Below are 18,061 nucleotides of genomic sequence, written 5' to 3' on the forward strand. Positions count from 1 at the left end.
AGTGGTTTCAGGACAAGTCTCAATGTCCTTGAGTGGCCCGGACTTGAACCCGATCTAACATCTCTGGAGAGACCTGAAAATAGCTGTGCAGCGAAGCTCCTCATCCCACCTTACCCCCCCAAATACAGGTGTGCCAAGCTTGTAGCATCATATCCAAGAAGACTCGAGGCTGTGATCACTGCCAAAGGTGTTTCAACAGAGTAAAGAGTAAGGGTCTGAATGCTTCTGATATTTCAGTTTTGTATGTTGTACAGTACAGGAGGGGACTAAGAACACATGGCAGTGTGGTGTGCCTTGTGTGTGTATTTCATCTGTGGATCCGTTGGGCCGGTTTGCAAATTGGAGTAGTTCAACAAAGTAGTGAGTAATGGGTCTGAATACTTATGTAAATGTGTTAATTTCTGTTTTTTATACATTTGTAAAAATGTCAACCTGTTTTTGCTTTGTCATTATGGGGTATTGTGTGTAGATTGAGGGGGGGGGGGGGGATATTTCATACATTTTAGATAAGGCTGTGGAAAAAGTCAAGGGGTCTGAATACTTTACAAACGTGCTGTAAGTTGCCATATGATCTGTTAATGTAATGGTACTGTGTTTTTCTGTCATGCATGTCTGAATTGTATAACCTAAACAGTACATTAATTACTTATGAGTATTCCACCTGTAAGTGTTAACCCAGTTATTTGTTGTCCATGTTTCCTTATCAGACAAATCCCTGACAAGGTTGTTTTTGTCAAATATTTGAAAATAGAAGACTTAAATCCTTTGTTTTTGGTCATTATTTTCCATTTCATCACAGGTTTAAATGGAAGGAGTCTACAAGCACCCAACCAAGGCCAGAAGCACGATGCTTTTCCTGTAGCAAAGAGGAAAAAAATAGGTGAAGGTGGGTGTGTATTTGTCAATAACTGCTTGTGTGCGATGTCTAATATTAAAGAAGTCTTGAGGTATTGCTTTTCTGAGGTAGAATACCTCATGATAAGCTGTAGACCACCCTATTTACCAAGAGGTTTCTCGTTTGTATTATTTGTATCTGCCTATTTACCAACTGATGCTGGCACTAAGACCGCACTCAACGAGCTGTATAAGGCCATAAGCAATCAAGAAAATGCTCATCCAGAAGAGGCCCTCCTAGTGGCCGGTGACTTTAATGCAGGTAACGTTAAAATTGTTTTACCTCATTTCTACCAGCAAGCCACGTGTAACCAGATGGAGAGAGACTCTAGACCACTTTTACTCCACACACTCATTCAAAGCACTCCCTCGACCTCCATTTGGCAAATCGGACCATAATTTCATCCTGATTCTTCCTTACAAGCAGAAACTAAAGCAGGAAGTACCAGTGACTCACTCAATAAGGAAGTGATCAGATGATGTGGATGCTACGCTACAGGACTGTTTTCCTAGCACACACTGGTATATGTTCCGGGATTCTTCCTATGGCATTGAGGTTTACACCACCTCAGTCAGTCTTCATCAATAAGTGCATCGACGACTAAGTTGTCACAGTAACCGTACATAGATATCCCAACCAGAAGCCATGGATTACAGGCAATATCTGCACCAAGCTAAAGACTAGAGCTGCCGCTTTCAATGAGCGGGTAACTAATCCAGATATCCCGCTATGCCCTCAGACGAACCATCAAACAGGCATCGAGTCAATACAGGACCAAGATTGAATCTGACTGCTCGCCGGATGTGGCAGGGCTTAAACTATTACGGACTACAAAAGGAAACCCAGCCGCGAGCTGCCAAGTGATGTGAGCCTACCAGACGAGCTAAATGCCTCTTTTTTTTTTATGTTCTCTTCGAGGCAAGCAAGCATGCATGAGAGCACCAGCTGTTCGTGAAGACTGATCACGCTCTCCGTAGCTGATGTGAATAAGACCTTTTTTAACAGGTCAACGTTCACAAAGCCGCAGGCCAGACGAATACCAGGACGTGTATTCCAAACATGCGTGGACCAACTGGCAAGTGTCTTCACTGACATTTTCAACCACTCCCTGACCGAATCTGTAATACCAACATGTTTCAAGCAGACCACCATAGTCCCCTGTGCCCAAGAATGCAAAGGTAAACTGCCTAAATGATTACTGCCCTGTAGAACTCACATCGGTAGCCATGAAGTACTTTGAAAGGCTAGCTTTGGCTCACATCAACACCATCATGCCGGAAACCCTAGACCCACTACAATTCACATACAACCCCAACAGATCCGCAGATGATGCAATCTCAATCACACTGCCCTTCCCCACCTGGACAAAAGGAACACCTATATGAGAATGCTGTTCATTGACTAGAGCTCAGTATTCAACACCATAGTACCCACTAAGCTAAGGACCCTGGGCCTAAACATCTTCCTCTGCAACTGGATCCTGGACTACCTGACGGGCTGCCCCTGGTGGTAAGGGTAGGCAACACATTTGCCATGCTGATCCTCAACATTGGGACCTCTCAGGGGTGCATGCTTATTCCCTTCCTGTACTTCCTGTTCACCCACAACTGCGTGACCAAGCACAACTCCAACACCATTAAGTTTGCTGACTACACAAGTGGGCCTGATCACCGACAATGATGAGAGCCTATAGTAGAAGTCGACCGATTTTTAACGCCGATACCGATTTTATTGGAGGACCAAAAAAGCCGATACAAACTAGGCCGTCATTGAAAATAAGAATGTGTTCCTAAAGACCTAGTAATATTTTACATAAATAGCAGTCAATATCAATCATCTTACTTCAGTCTCATAATCTGAAAGTTGTAAATTCTTGGTTATCTGCAAGAACCCTGGCTAACAAGTTGAATCAGCAATACAAAATTGGGTTTATTTATTTACTAAATACCTAACTAATCACACAGAATTCACATACACACAATACACACAACTTGATTACAAATGACGTCATAAAGAAAAACGTCCCTAGAGGGCGGAACAGATATGACACAAAGGAAAAGGGACTGGGTTGAGTGAAAGAGCGGGAGACTGAGGAACAAAGGGAAAAATATGTTCTATCGTAAATACAGTATCTTATGCATTAATTATCGCCCATTTGGGAAAGGAAAATGCTATAAATATTTACTCTGAGCTGCGCTTCAGTACGTTGGTGGTAGATGGAAGGCCGTGTTGCCAAACCGAGTCCTTTGAAGAATGTCTCCGGTTGTCAATTGGATACGTAGTAATGTCTTTGGGTGATAGACGGGATACTCTGTCTGTTCCTTCCTAACCCTCGTTGCATCTGCTGTTGCTAACTCAGCGGCTAGGAGGTATCACTTCTGTAGTGAATAAGAGTTCAAAGTTCATACCATTCGCCACCAAAGCTCACGCTGAGGTTGGCTTCGTTCTGTAGTTATCTGAACCATTCTGACAGGACCGTCGTCCCCACGTCTTCGGAACAGGAAGTTATGTTGTCAAGGCTTTATATAGGAAGGGGGAAGAGGGCATGTTTGAAACGTTTTATAGTCCATGTCCCTTCACAGAGGCGGGCCACTGATTATCTCAGCCTTATCTTATGAAAATCCACATCTCTCATTTTAGAAGCTAAAATCACATTTCATCCCATCACAAATAATTTCATATTCAAACATTTAAATTGAACAACAATTCCATGTGAATCCGATAACTCGGTGTAGACTTTCCACTGTAGAGAATGTCTCAGATGACATCATATTCATTAAGTACCACCGCATATGTTCAATTGTTCAGATTACCAGAATATAGTTAATTTCTCCCCACCTACTGATGTTCCCAGAATCTCTGTTAATCAAGGTTTTTTTTAAATGTAACCTCAGTCGGTTATAGGAAAAAGGGGGGAAGAGGTATTTATGACTGTCTTAAACCTATCCCGCAGGCCAACGTCATGACACCTTTTGTGGGTGGACCATTTCAGCTTGTCTGTGATTTGTACACGGAGGAACTTAACTTTCCACCTTCTCCACTACTGTCCCATCGATGTGGATAGGGGGCTGCCTCCTCTGCTGTTTCCTGAAGTCCACGATCATCTCCTTTGTTTTTTTGACATGGGGTGTGGTGTCAGGAAAATAACCACACTCAGAGGGCCCTCACCTCCTCCCTGTAGGCCATCTCGTCATTGTTGGTAATCAAGCGTACCACTGTAGTGTCGTCTGCAAACTTGATTGAGTTGGAGGTGTGCATGGCCACGCAGTCATGGGTGAACAGGAGAGGGCTGAGAACGCACCCTTGTGTGGCCCCAGTGTTGAGGAGCAGCGGGGTGGAGATGTTACCTAACCTCACCACCTGAAGGTGACCCGTCAGGAAGTCCAGGACCCATTTGCACAGGGTGGGGTCGAGCGTTATGTTAATGTGGCCACACGTCTCTCTTGAGCTTCCCAAGTTGTGCCAAACGGACCAGTTCGTAGCAGGATTCTTCACCGATCTTTTACACGTTCTCTGGAACATGAAATTTGTTCTTACCTCAAGTTCTGTGAGGTGGAAGGATTTCTTTTGTCTCCATGAAAAACTACTCTCTATAACTGTGTCCATGAGGTCTTCTCAGGAATTCACGACCTCTGACCACAGCAGTCTGGTTGTAGAAGCAGAGAGTGGGGATGGTGCTCGCTGTACTCAGAGGGCAACGTCATGACACAGCCTTATTCTAAAATTGATTAATTAGTTTTTTCCTCAATCTACACACACACACTACTCCCATAATGACAAAGCAAAAACCGTTTTTTAGAGATTGTTCCTAATGTACATCACACTTACATAAGTATTCAGACCCTTTACTCAGTATTTTGTTGATGCACTTGTTTTTTTAGCAGAGTTTACATCCTCGAGTATTCTTGGGAATGACGCTACAAGCTTGGCACACCTGTATTGGCTGTGCTGTGTGATTATTGTCATTGTCTTGTTGGAAGGGGAACCTTCGCCCCAGTCTGAGGTCCTGAGCATTTTGGTGCAGGTTCTCTGTACTTTGCACGTTTCATCTTCCCTCGATCCTAACTAATCTCCCAATCCCTGCAGCTGAATAACATCCCCTCAGCATAATGCTTCCACCACTATGTGCCAGATTTCCTCCAGAAGGGACGCTTGGCATTCAGGACAAAGCGTTCAATAGTGGTTTCATCAGACCAGAGAATCTTGTTTCTCATTGTCTGAGTCCTTTTAGGTGAATTTTGGATAACTCTAAGCAGGCTGTCATGTGCCACTTCTTGGGGACCTTCAATGCTGCAGACGTTTTTTGGTTCCCTTTCCCAGATCTCCAATCAAGTTGTAGAAACATCAAGGATGATGAATGGAAGCAGGATGCACCTGAGCTCAATTTCTAGTCTCATGGCAAAGGGTCTGAATACTTATGTAAATACGTTTTTATTATTTGTAATAAATGTGCCAATTTCGAAACCTGTTTTCCCTTTGTCATTTTCGGGTATTGTGTGAAGATTGATTACAAAAATATGTTTTACTCAATTTTAGAATAAGGCTTTTAACATAACAATCTTGAAAGGGGGGTAAATTCTTTCAGAATGCACTGTATGGAGACTGTTTAGTGCCAAAAAGAAGGGATTAAATAAATGTCAATTTTTTTATGTTAAAGGGTCTTAATGCTAAATCAAATAGCAAAATGATGGTATGACCTTAAAAATTCCAATATAGGTCAGTACTCCATTACAGCATATCAACAATTCCCTCTTGAGAATATATCTTAGCATAACCACACATTTGAACGCAGATGCTTCTGAAGCGGTGTGCGAAGAGTCTTTCGTGAAATGGGCGATAAAGTACACTAAATTAACACTACTGTTAGCAGTTGCTGTTATTATTCAATAACACTGACCCCAAAGCAAATCTGGGGGACGTTAATAGGTTTATTCAAAGAACAAATCATGCGGGGAGGTAGATATTCATGCTCCCCTGTCCTTTGTGATTCTCGCCAAGGAACAAAGCAACAGGATGTAATTTATAACTCAATTAGAAGTCCTTGCAGAACAACTGGGCCAAATTACAAGTATCCCGCTCCAGACTCGATGTACAGATGATTCAGACCAATGAAAACGGCACACATAGCTATGAGTTCAGGACTGATATTCCTAACATTCTAAACAGATGTTGAACTGAAAAACAACTTTCTATTGATTGTAAATTCTAGTCCTCTGCGTTTTGTATTTATCTTCGACATATTCTTACACTCCCCCCTAGACTATTTAATTTTAAATATATACTTTAAAATTGATTTTTAGAGAACATGAAAAAATTGTATTCAAACAAATTAGTAAGCATAAACTCATTCACATTAAAAACACCTTGCATTTCTATAAAATACAAAGGGCATATTTTACTTGCTGTTACAATAAATAGGTTTAAAACAACGTGTTAATACTTATTTTCCAACAGGTGTAATGTTATCCCTTGCGATTCCTACCACATCCTGTATTAGGGGGAAACTCACACAAAAGTCCTTTAAAAGTGACCAGCTCTTCCACAAATCAAATCAAATCAAATTTATTTATATAGCCCTTCGTACATCAGCTGATATCTCAAAGTGCTGTACAGAAACCCAGCCTAAAACCCCAAACAGCAAGCAATGCAGGTGTAGAAGCACGGTGGCTAGGAAAAACTCCCTAGAAAGGCCAATACCTAGGAAGAAACCTAGAGAGGAACCAGGCTATGTGGGGTGGCCAGTCCTCTTCTGGCTGTGCCGGGTGGAGATTATAACAGAACATGGCCAAGATGTTCAATGTTCATAAATGACCAGCATGGTCGAATAATAATAAGGCAGAACAGTTGAAACTAGAGCAGCAGCACAGTCAGGTGGAAGTTGAAACTGGAGCAGCAGCATGGCCAGGTAGACTGGGGACAGCAAGGAGTCATCATGTCAGGTAGTCCTGGGGCATGGTCCTAGGGCTCAGGTCCTCCGAGAGAGAGAAAGAAAGAGAGAAGGAGAGAATTAGAGAACGCACACTTAGATTCACACAGGACACCGAATAGGACAGGAGAAGTACTCCAGATATAACAAACTGAGCCCAGCCCCCCGACACATAAACTACTGCAGCATAAATACTGGAGGCTGAGACAGGAGGGGTCAGGAGACACTGTGGCCCCATCCGAGGACACCCCCGGACAGGGCCAAACAGGAAGGATATAACCCCACCCACTTTGCCAAAGCACAGCCCCCACACCACTAGAGGGATATCTTCAACCACCAACTTACCATCCTGAGACAAGGCTGAGTATAGCCCACAAAGATCTCCGCCACGGCACAACCCAAGGGGGGGGGCGCCAACCCAGACAGGATGACCACAACAGTGAATCAACCCACTCAGGTGACGCACCCCCTCCAGGGACGGCATGAGAGAGCCCCAGCAAGCCAGTGACTCAGCCCCTGTAATAGGGTTAGAGGCAGAGAATCCCAGTGGAAAGAGGGGAACCGGCCAGGCAGAGACAGCAAGGGCGGTTCGTTGCTCCAGAGCCTTTCCGTTCACCTTCCCACTCCTGGGCCAGACTACACTCAATCATATGACCCACTGAAGAGATGAGTCTTCAGTAAAGACTTAAAGGTTGAGACCGAGTTTGCGTCTCTGACATGGGTAGGCAGACCTTCCATAAAAATGGAGCTCTATAGGAGAAAGCCCTGCCTCCAGCTGTTTGCTTAGAAATTCTAGGGACAATTAGGAGGCCTGCGTCTTGTGACCGTAGCGTACGTATAGGTATGTACGGCAGGACCAAATCAGAGAGATAGGTAGGAGCAAGCCCATGTAATGCTTTGTAGGTTAGCAGTAAAACCTTGAAATCAGCCCTTGCTTTGACAGGAAGCCAGTGTAGAGAGGCTAGCACTGGAGTAATATGATCAAATTTTTTGGTTCTACTCAGGATTCTAGCAGCCGTATTTAGCACTAACTGAAGTTTATTTAGTGCTTTATCCGGGTAGCCGGAAAATAGAGCATTGCAGTAGTCTAACCTAGAAGTGACAAAAGCATGGATTCATTTTTCTGCATCATTTTTGGACAGAAAGTTTCTGATTTTTGCAATGTTACGTAGATGGAAAAAAGCTGTCCTCGAAATGGTCTTGATATGTTCTTCAAAAGAGAGATCAGGGTCCAGAGTAACGCCGAGGTCCTTCACAGTTTTATTTGAGACGACTGTACAACCATTAAGATTAATTGTCAGATTCAACAGAAGATCTCTTTGTTTCTTGGGACCTAGAACAAGCATCTCTGTTTTGTCCGAGTTTAATAGTAGAAAGTTTGCAGCCATCCACTTCCTTATGTCTGAAACACATGCTTCTAGCGAGGGCAATTTTGGGGCTTCACCATGTTTCATTGAAATGTACAGCTGTGTGTCATCCGCATAGCAGTGAAAGTTTACATTATGTTTTCGAATAACATCCCCAAGAGGTAAAATATATAGTGAAAACAATAGTGGTCCTAAAACGGAACCTTGAGGAACACCGAAATTTACAGTTGATTTGTCAGAGGACAAACCATTCACAGAGACAAACTGATATCTTTCCGACAGATAAGATCTAAACCAGGCCAGAACATGTCCGTGTAGACCAATTTGGGTTTCCAATCTCTCCAAAAGAATGTGGTGATCGATGGTATCAAAAGCAGCACTAAGGTCTAGGAGCACGAGGACAGATGCAGAGCCTCGGTCCGATGCCATTAAAATGTCATTTACCACCTTCACAAGTGCCGTCTCAGTGCTATGATGGGGTCTAAAACCAGACTGAAGCATTTCGTATACATTGTTTGTCTTCAGGAAGGCAGTGAGTTGCTGCGCAACAGCCTTCTCTAAGATTTTTGAGAGGAATGGAAGATTCGATATAGGCCGATAGTTTTTTATATTTTCTGGGTCAAGGTTTGGCTTTTTCAAGAGAGGCTTTATTACTGCCACTTTTAGTGAGTTTGGTACACATCCAGTGGATAGAGAGCCGTTTATTATGTTCAACATAAGAGGGCCAAGCACAGGAAGCAGCTCTTTCAGTAGTTTAGTTGGAATAGGGTCCAGTATGCAGCTTGAAGGTTTAGAGGCCATGATTATTTTCATCATTGTGTCAAGAGATATAGTACTAAAACACTTGAGCGTCTCTCTTGATCCTAGGTCCTGGCAGAGTTGTGCAGACTCAGGACAACTGAGGTTTGGAGGAATACGCAGGTTTAAAGAGGAGTCCGTAATTTGCTTTCTAATAATCATAATCTTTTCCTCAAAGAAGTTCATGAATTTATCACTGCTAAAGTGAAAGTCATCCTCTCTTGGGGAATGCTGCTTTTTAGTTAGCTTTGCGACAGTATTAAAAAGGAATTTCGGATTGTTCTTATTTTCCTCAATTAAGTTAGAAAAATAGGATGATCGAGCAGCAGTAAGGGCTCTACGGTACTGCACGGTACCGTCCTTCCAAGCTAGTCGGAAGACTTCCAGTTTGGTGTGGCGCCATTTCCGTTCCAATTTTCTGGAAGCTTGCTTCAGAGCTCGGGTATTTTCTGTGTACCAGGGAGCTAGTTTCTTATGAGACATTTTTTTTGTATTTAGGGGTGCAACTGCATCTAGGGTATTGCGCAAGATTAGATTGAGATCCTCAGTTAGGTGGTTAACTGATTTTTGTCCTCTGGCGTCCTTGGGTAGGCAGAGGGAGTCTGGAAGGGCATCAAGGAATCTTTGTGTTGTCTGTGAATTTATAGCACGACTTTTGATGTTCCTTGGTTGGGGTCTAAGCAGATTATTTGTTGCAATTGCAAACGTAATAAAATGGTGGTCCGATAGTCCAGGATTATGAGGAAAAACATTAAGATCCGCCACATTTATTCCATGGGACAAAACTAGGTCCAGCGTGTGACAGTGAGTGGGTCCAGAGACATGTTGGACAAAACCCACTGAGTCGATGATGGCTCCGAAAGCCTTTTGGAGTGGGTCTGTGGACTTTTCCATGTGAATATTAAAGTCACCAAAGATTAGAATATTATCTGCTATGACTACAAGGTCCGATAGGAATTCAGGGAACTCAGTGAGAAACGCTGTATATGGCCCAGGAGGCCTGTAAACAGTAGCTATAAAAAGTGATTGAGTAGGCTGCATAGATTTCATGACTAGAAGCTCAAAAGACAAAAATGTCATTTTTTTTTTTTGTAAATTGAAATTTGCTATCGTAAATGTTAGCAACACCTCCACACTGGTATCAGTCCCACGTAGATGACTAAGAAATGATTTTCTGCCGGTAGTGAGGAATTCTTCTGTTTCACTGGTTGATAAGGACTTCTCTAATGAACACTTCACCTGTGATTTTGTATCATTTCAGGTACAATCCTTGGGTCAAGGAATATTGCTTCAGACTGTAGATTCTTGTAACCTGTAACGAAGGAAACAAAATGAAAGTAGCATGTCCTGGTTTCAAGAGATTAAATATTTTACCCAGAGATGCATGTAAACTTGTCCTGATTTTTCAGGAATAAGTTGGACATTTCACCTAGATATCCCTAATGATGACTGCGGTGTACAACATAGACGCTTATGTTCTGATCATCTTAATATGATTAATCACCCGAGATTGGCTCCCAATTTGCTAATAAATCAGTTCTTTATTCTCCAGGCTTCGCTTTCATCAAAATGGACAACCTTGCAATGAGTGACATGTATCCATCGTGATTTTCCCTGGACTTTTACTGCTGACCTTGTTATGAGCTTGATAAGAACATTCCCATTTTGGCACACCCTTTTTGGCACTGGTCTTTTACATTTTCATTTTTACCATCACCAACTGTCCTGGTAATACGTCATGTCCCCTCTCGGGAAATTATTCCCCGGGCCTCTTACTTGTCTGTCTGCTTCCCCTACTGCATTAGAGTTGTATGCAATAGTTAAGCATTGTCACTATCTCATAAAGTGAACGTCTGCTTTTCTCAAATCTAACGTGCCTGGTAGTGACATGGGTCGACCTCAATCGGACTCAACCCTGTGGTTTTATGTGTTGCCCGTATACTACATAATACCGTAGGCAATGCATCTGGCCATGCAATCCTTCCTTGATGCTTCTTTGAAAGTCTTTCAAAACTCAATTTGTGCGTTCTACCTGTCAACACGATTCAGGATGATAGACTGGCAACAACTTCCTGACGCACTTTTTCTGTGAAATGAGTGCCTTGGTCGGAATAGAATTGTTCCGGAAATCCCCATTGGGGAAGGATTTCTCTAATCAGAATTTTAGCTGTGTGTTGTGCAGTTCCTTTCTTAGTAGGGTAGGCTTCAACCCATCGTAAGAAATTATCAACAACGACCAGCACATCTTCATGTCCTTTACATACGTCTGAAGGGTTGTGGTGGTGCAGGCATTCGTCGTGTCTGTACTTTCACTCGTCCCTTGGTGGTTTCCATACAAATGTTGCAATTTGCCACACCGGCCTCTTCCCGCACACCAGGATTCCACTGTTTGCCCACAAAACGATAAACTCTTGTCCACACCAATGTGGCTCTGTGTCATCAAGTAGGGTAAGAGTGCATTTGGTACCACATCTCAGGTTGTATTTCCCCACACCTTGATTGAGTTTGCATCCTGCAGCCACCCATTCCCACACTTTATATTTTGGTGCACTGCTTTGCACGTCTCTAATGTGTTGCAATGTATCCAAGGTGTATTTCCTAATCAGTTTTGGTGACAGAGGTGCTCTGTCAGCCTAACCATTACCTTTACTCTCATCTAATGATTTTTTCCATGTGCTTTCATTTTCAAAATTGCAACTTGTCCAGGTAACTGGAGAGTATTCAGTAGAGCCATTGCCTCTGGTCCATTCTTCACAGGAGCTCCCAGTGATATCATGAATACCTTGAGTCTGTAGATATTAGCCGTTTTTCCTTCAGCGTGCTTACATACTTCTGTGAAAGTCACCACCTGTGCTGATGTTCCTCCAGGTAACATGCCTTTCACTTTCACATTGTATTAACTGCCCAGCCTGCATTCCTCACACCCCCCTCCACAATGCTTGATTCTCCAGTGGATGATTCTTAATAACTCGGTCATGTTCAAGTAATGTGGTATCTGGAGGAAGCATCAGAGTAGCTGGATTACATGGTGTGCCATGTTGTATGATGTATCTATTATGGATGATGCATTTATTATGCCAAAGCAGCAGCTACTCTTTCTGGGTTCCATCAAAATTAAGGCAGTTTATACAATTTTAAATCATTACAATACATTCACAGATTTCAGAACACTGTGTGCCTTCAGGCCCCTACCACTACCACGTATATACAGTACTAAATCCATGTGTATGCATAGTGTCTGTGCCAATGTTTCCCAGTCCCCGCTGTTCCATAAGTATTTTTTAAATATTTATTTTAATGACAAAAAATATATATTATTTTACTGCTTGCGTCAGTTACTTGATGTGGAATTGTTCCATGTAGTCATGGCTCTATATAGTACTGTGTGCCTCCCATAGTCTGTTCTGGACATGGACTGTGAAGAGACCTCTTGTGGACTGTCTTGTTGGGTATGCATGGGTGTCCGAGCTGTGTGCCAGTAGTTTAGACAGACAGCTTGGTGCATTCAACATGTCAATACCTCTCATAAATAAAAGTAGTGATGACGTCAATCTCTCTTCCACTTTCAGCCAGGAGAGATTGACATGCACATTATTAATATTAGCTCTCAGCGTACATGCAAGGGCCAGCTGTTCTGCCCTGTTCTGAGCCAATTCCTTTTTTGTGGCACCTGACCACACAACTGAACAGTCGTCAAGGTGCGACAAAACTGGGGCCTGTAGGACCTGCCTTGTTGATAGTGTTAAGAAGGCAGCGCATCGCTTTATTATAGACGGACTTCTCCCCATCTTAGCTACTACTGCATCAATGTTTTCACCATGACAGTGTACAATTAGTGTTACTCAAAGCAGTTGACTCTTCTCAACTTCCTCAATTTTCACAATTTATTACCGTCTGCTATTATCCTGTCATTTTCCATTGAGATTGTCAGACCCCGGTGGCTTGTCATTGTTGATGGGCAAAAATAAATAAATGTTCACCTCTTTTACACTGACTTTACGGAATTGAAGTGTACAATTCTTGTCTTTCATAATTTGGTCTGATATACTTGGATGTGTAGTGTGTGTTTTAAGGTGCACCTAAGCTTTTTACTATCATTCTTTATATAATTTCTTTGTTTCATAGGGAACTTTATTTAGTTTAGTAACAATTTTTTAAAATTTGCTAATCAGTTAGGCTGCCAGACTTGGATTAATGAAGATTTGAACAGCTTTGAGTCATTTTCTTAGTGGGTGCGTGCTTATTAGTCTACATGCGAAAGAAACGCACACCTATTTAGGAGAGGAGTGGAACACTTAAAAAAATTATAATAAAGGAGCGCCGCGCACTCTAGGAGGTCAGATGCAAAAATACTTGTCCAACGTTTCGACAGACAAGCTGTCTTCGTCAGGGTATAACGACAAACTCATTTATATAGTGTCAAAAGATACACGCATGTTTTGTAATCATGGCGGGGTGTGGCCTGATATAATTGGTTAATTCTCATATTAAAATGGCATACAAAAAAACAATTGGGATAGCTTACGATCTTAGATCCAATTTGGCTACATAAGCCTACAAACCTTTACAATAGCAATATCACAAGAATGGCTTCAGATCAAAGTCTACGTTGAGACCGACAGGAGCGAGGGTATTTAAATTAAAGATCCAGGCAGCCTCTCGTTTTAACAATACATTTGAGGTCAACCCCTCTCCTAGGGAGGATGACATGTTCGATGCCAATGTAACGTAGAGACTAAATCGAGTGGTTTTCTTCCAAAAAGTGGGCCGTAACTGGGTATGTCGAGTTTTTGCACCTAATGGTGCTATGATGCTCCGAGATAGGTACTTTTTATTTGCGCTTTGTTTTACCCACAATTTTTAACAAGGATAAGTTCTAAGATAAATAACTGCCTTAGTGGCGCATGTGATAACACCTTTGATTGGGATCTGTTACCCTGTTTGGGGATGTTTGGAAGGATCTACATTTATAAGTGCCATTGCATTGAGCACAGCCACTACACTTGTAGTTTCCATCCAGTAGGTGCGCAAATACACGTTGTGCAGTGATATCTTGGTGGTAAATCAGTTTACCAGCTGATCTCTGAGGTTTCTTCCCCGCGGAAATATACGACCAAGGGAAGGTCCGAAAACACAGTACCGATCCAATCATCGGATCTTAGACTGTGCCAATGTTTGAACGATTCCCTTAAATTGTTAGTTAGAACGCAAGAATGCTTATTTTTGCGAGACTCACCTTAAAAGGTCATGTTTTTAATTTTCTCAATGGCAGTATTAATCTGATCATTTTTGTACCCTCTCCATAAATTTTCTTTGCCTCAGCCATATTTATGTCAATCTGATTTTGTTTTTCACAATCTTTTGATTCGACAGAATTGGCTGTAGGGCAAACTTTCTCAAGAGAAGTGGGTGACCACTATCAGCCCTCATCAAACTGTTACGATCAGTAGGTTTCCTGTAAAGGTCAGTGTATAGAACATTATCTTCACACAAGATCGGAAGATCAAGAAAATTGATTTGCCGTTTATCAGATTGCATAGTAAACCTCAGATGCTCAGAACAGGAGTTAAGAAAAGCATGGAATGCCTGGAGCTGTTTTCCATCACCCCTCCATAGAAAAAAAAAATCAATATACCGTTTCCAAATAATGTTAGGCAAGAACATTTTTGAGAGGATTGAAAATACTGTTTCTCCATGTAACCCACAGGAGCCATGGGGGATCCCATAGCAGTACCCTTCATCTGAATAAAGAAATAATTTAGTACTTATTTATTACTTACAGGTAGTGTGAGTACTATTTCAGCCATTGTTATAATGCATGTAGTTCATTAGGGTCACATTGCAGAAGAAAATGTTCCATAGCTTCAATACGGCCCTCATGTGGAATATGTGTGTATAACGACAATATCAAAGTAACTAACAGTATTCTCGGGGAGAGGACCAAGAGATTCATTAAGAGATCATACTGCTGGTGTCCTTTACAAAGGAGGGGAGCTGTTCTGTGTGTGGCCTAATATAAAAGTAGATAGAGGGTCCGTTACAATAGGGCGCCCTGGAGGTTTTGGAACATTGTGTAATTTCTGGCAAAGTATAAAAAGTGCCAATTTTAGGGTGTTGAATAGCCAAAAAGTCATGTTTTATTTTTGGTTAGCTGACCAGAACTTAAATACCCATCTAGGACAAAGATTGTGTTCTGAAATTGGGCAGTGGGGTCACTTCTGAGTTTCTGGTAAAAGGTGTTGTCAAACAGTTGTCTGACCCTCATTTACATAAACTGTCCTATTCATGAGTACAACTGACCCACCCTTATCAGCAGGGCGGGTAAGGACTGACGTATCGGATTGTAAATCAAGCGACGCTTGTTAGGTAAATTATGGAAAGTTATGTACTCCTGTTTGTTCTAAGATGAACATCCTTTTTCAACATGTCTGCAATATAAACAAAATAACTCTTACTTCTAAAAGGAGTTGGAGTATATGCAGGTGAGCAACCTACATGTTCAGTAGAAATATCACGAATAGGGGAGCTAAAGTATTCCCCAAAGGTTGTTTCTAAAGAACTTAAACATGTCTACCTTAACATCAAAATCGTTGCACTGAGTTGTAGGCACAGAAGATAAACCTTCAGTCTCGTGGGTTCTGGGACTTTGAGAACGGTCCTTTCTGCCTTTGGTAGTCATTTCTTCTTACCCCGTCGGGTGCGGCATCTCGTCGGTACCCGCAGCCACCTCCGCCCTTCCGTCGGCCCAGTCTCTCGTTGTATAAGAGAACTGGCACTGGAAGCAGATGAGTCGCTGGTTGTAGTGCGTTGATCAGACGGGGGTGGATAGAAGTAAGCGGCATCCCTCCTGCGTCTGTCATGGAAAGGAGGAGCAGGACTTTTTTCTTTTTTTTTGTCAGGGTTTCTCCAGAAGTTGACTTTGTCCTCTGCCTTTTTTTTGTCTTGGTTTAATTTCTTGATTTTTAAGTTGCTTTATTTCTGTAGACAACTTGTCCTGGCGCGCTTGGTTAGTTTTCATCAGTTCATTGAAATATGCCATCATTAATAGCTCCTTGCAGAGCTGTGTGTTTACTTGTTTCCAAAAAAATGCGTGCTTATTAGTAACTGGAGTAAGTAAGTTTCATAAATGTGTCAAGTGCAGCGTCTGGTTGCTCCTCATTACACACCACAGACCAGCAAATATATTCTTCACATCATCAACATATGAATCACTACAAAACTTCTTGTATGACCTCTTATACACTATATTAGGCCCAGCCTTTGGAACTTTGGATTTCCAAGATATGGCTATATTGTGATCACTACATCCTATGGATTTGGGTATTTTCTGCAGCGTTAGTAATAATGTGATCAATACATTGATTTAATTCCTGTGCTGTTTGTAACCACCCTGGTAGGTTGACTGACAACCTGATCCAGATTGCAGGCACTGGTTACTGTTTGATTTTTTTTCCTGAGTGGGCAGCTTGATGATAGCCAGTCGATATTTAAATCACCCAGAAAATATACTTCTCCGTTGATCACATGCATTTCACACACATTATCCAGATACTGACTGTTAGCACTTGGTCTATAGCAGCTTCCCCACAAGAATGGGCTTTAGGTGAGACAGATGAACCTGTAGCCATATTACTGCAACAGTATTTGCCATTAGATCGTCTCTAAGCTTTTACAGGAATGTGGTTCTGAATATAGACCGCAACACCACCTCAGTAGGCATTTCTGTCTTTTGATTAGATGTTAAAACCATGTATTGCTACCACTATCATCAAAGGTATTATCTAAGTGAGTTTGAGAGTCATAATATGAATGTCATCTGTTACAAGCAAGTTATTGACTTCATGGACCTTGTTTCTTAGGCTACATGTTAATATGGGCTATTTATAATGCTTTACTGGGATGCTTATCAGAGGTAGACTTACTTGTGTTATTTACATTGGAGCTGATAGTGCAGGGTGAGCTGCATAAAGTGGTCTTCCTACTATTGCACACTGCCTCAGTGCTAACAGTGTAACTGTAGGATAAACCGATTTCATTTGGTCCAATTAGGGGTACATACAATTTAAACTACTTACATTGTGTTTGTCAATGCCCCTAAGATCATGTACATTTGGTGCAGCATTATGACGACTCATTGTCACAATGGTAAGGATTAACTGAGCTGGTCTTGGATCATTTACTAGTCATTGTTTCAACACAGCCTTGAAATGCGTGGACAGGAGCCAAGATGATTTGGATGGAGTCCATCATTCCTGTAGTGTATCTTCTGTTTCCAGAAGGTGTCAAAGTTATCAATAAAATTGACTCCAGCAGAGCTACAGTACTCTTTTAGCCAGATGTGTAAAGCCAGCAGTCTGCTGAATCTTTCACATCCGCGGCCCAACGATGCTATTGGACCTGAAATTATTGGCTGTTTTTTTGTGTCTTAATGCTAAAAGCAGTTCTTTTTAAAACCTATTTTCAAATGTTCCGAGCTAGCCCTCCTGATGTCGTTTGACCCCACTTGGACTACGACAGTGTCAGCTCCCGGCATCTGTGGTAGAACAATCACAAGAAGCCTTGTTATGTCCTGTGCTCCTGGGTAGAACAGGGTTTTTGCCTTTGGGACCGAGATGTTTCTCACCATAAAGCTGCCTACAATGACAACTGCTGATGTTGAATGGGCCGGTCTCTCAGGCAGCCTCATGGTCTGGTGAGGCTGTGTGCTCTGAGGATCTGAACCGATGTAGATCCACCGGAAAGGGAGACAGAGCTGAGGACGAAGACTCAGGTACCTCCGGATCCAAAAGCTGTTTCTGGTCTGTCAGTTCCGGGCTCAACATCTTTATGGAGATTCCCTTTGTCAGAGGACACCTTCTTCGACTTCCACGGCGAGTGATGTGCCTCCGTGGCTGGTTGGTTGAGTCTAGGTCAGCTCTGTTCTCCAGAGAAGGGGGAGACCCCTTCGGGGATCGTCACCTTTCCTTCAAATGTTCAATGTAGAGTCAAATTCCATGATAACATCAATGCCTAAAATAAGGTGTGCAAATGATCCAATCCGCACCCCTGCATCAATCTTCATTGGCCCAATAGAAA

At 42.3% G+C, this 18,061-nt stretch overlaps 1 protein-coding gene across 4 annotated transcripts in view; it reads left to right on the top strand.

The window, feature by feature from the left end:
• LOC109881687 (mucin-17) overlaps positions 1-18,061 on the top strand; it is a 40,425-nt gene that overhangs the window by 13,614 nt on the left and 8,750 nt on the right. For 2 of the 4 annotated variants that reach the window (XM_031804795.1, XM_031804796.1), the window contains one exon: positions 800-886. In XM_031804795.1, coding sequence (XP_031660655.1) covers positions 800-886 — 87 coding nt within the window. Of the gene's footprint in view, positions 1-799; positions 887-1,191; positions 1,383-18,061 lie in introns of those variants that run through there. The other 2 variants (XM_031804798.1, XM_031804797.1) reach the window with 2 other exon arrangements.

This window comes from Oncorhynchus kisutch, linkage group LG25, assembly GCF_002021735.2.
Source record: "Oncorhynchus kisutch isolate 150728-3 linkage group LG25, Okis_V2, whole genome shotgun sequence".
Lineage (NCBI taxonomy): Eukaryota > Metazoa > Chordata > Actinopteri > Salmoniformes > Salmonidae > Oncorhynchus > Oncorhynchus kisutch.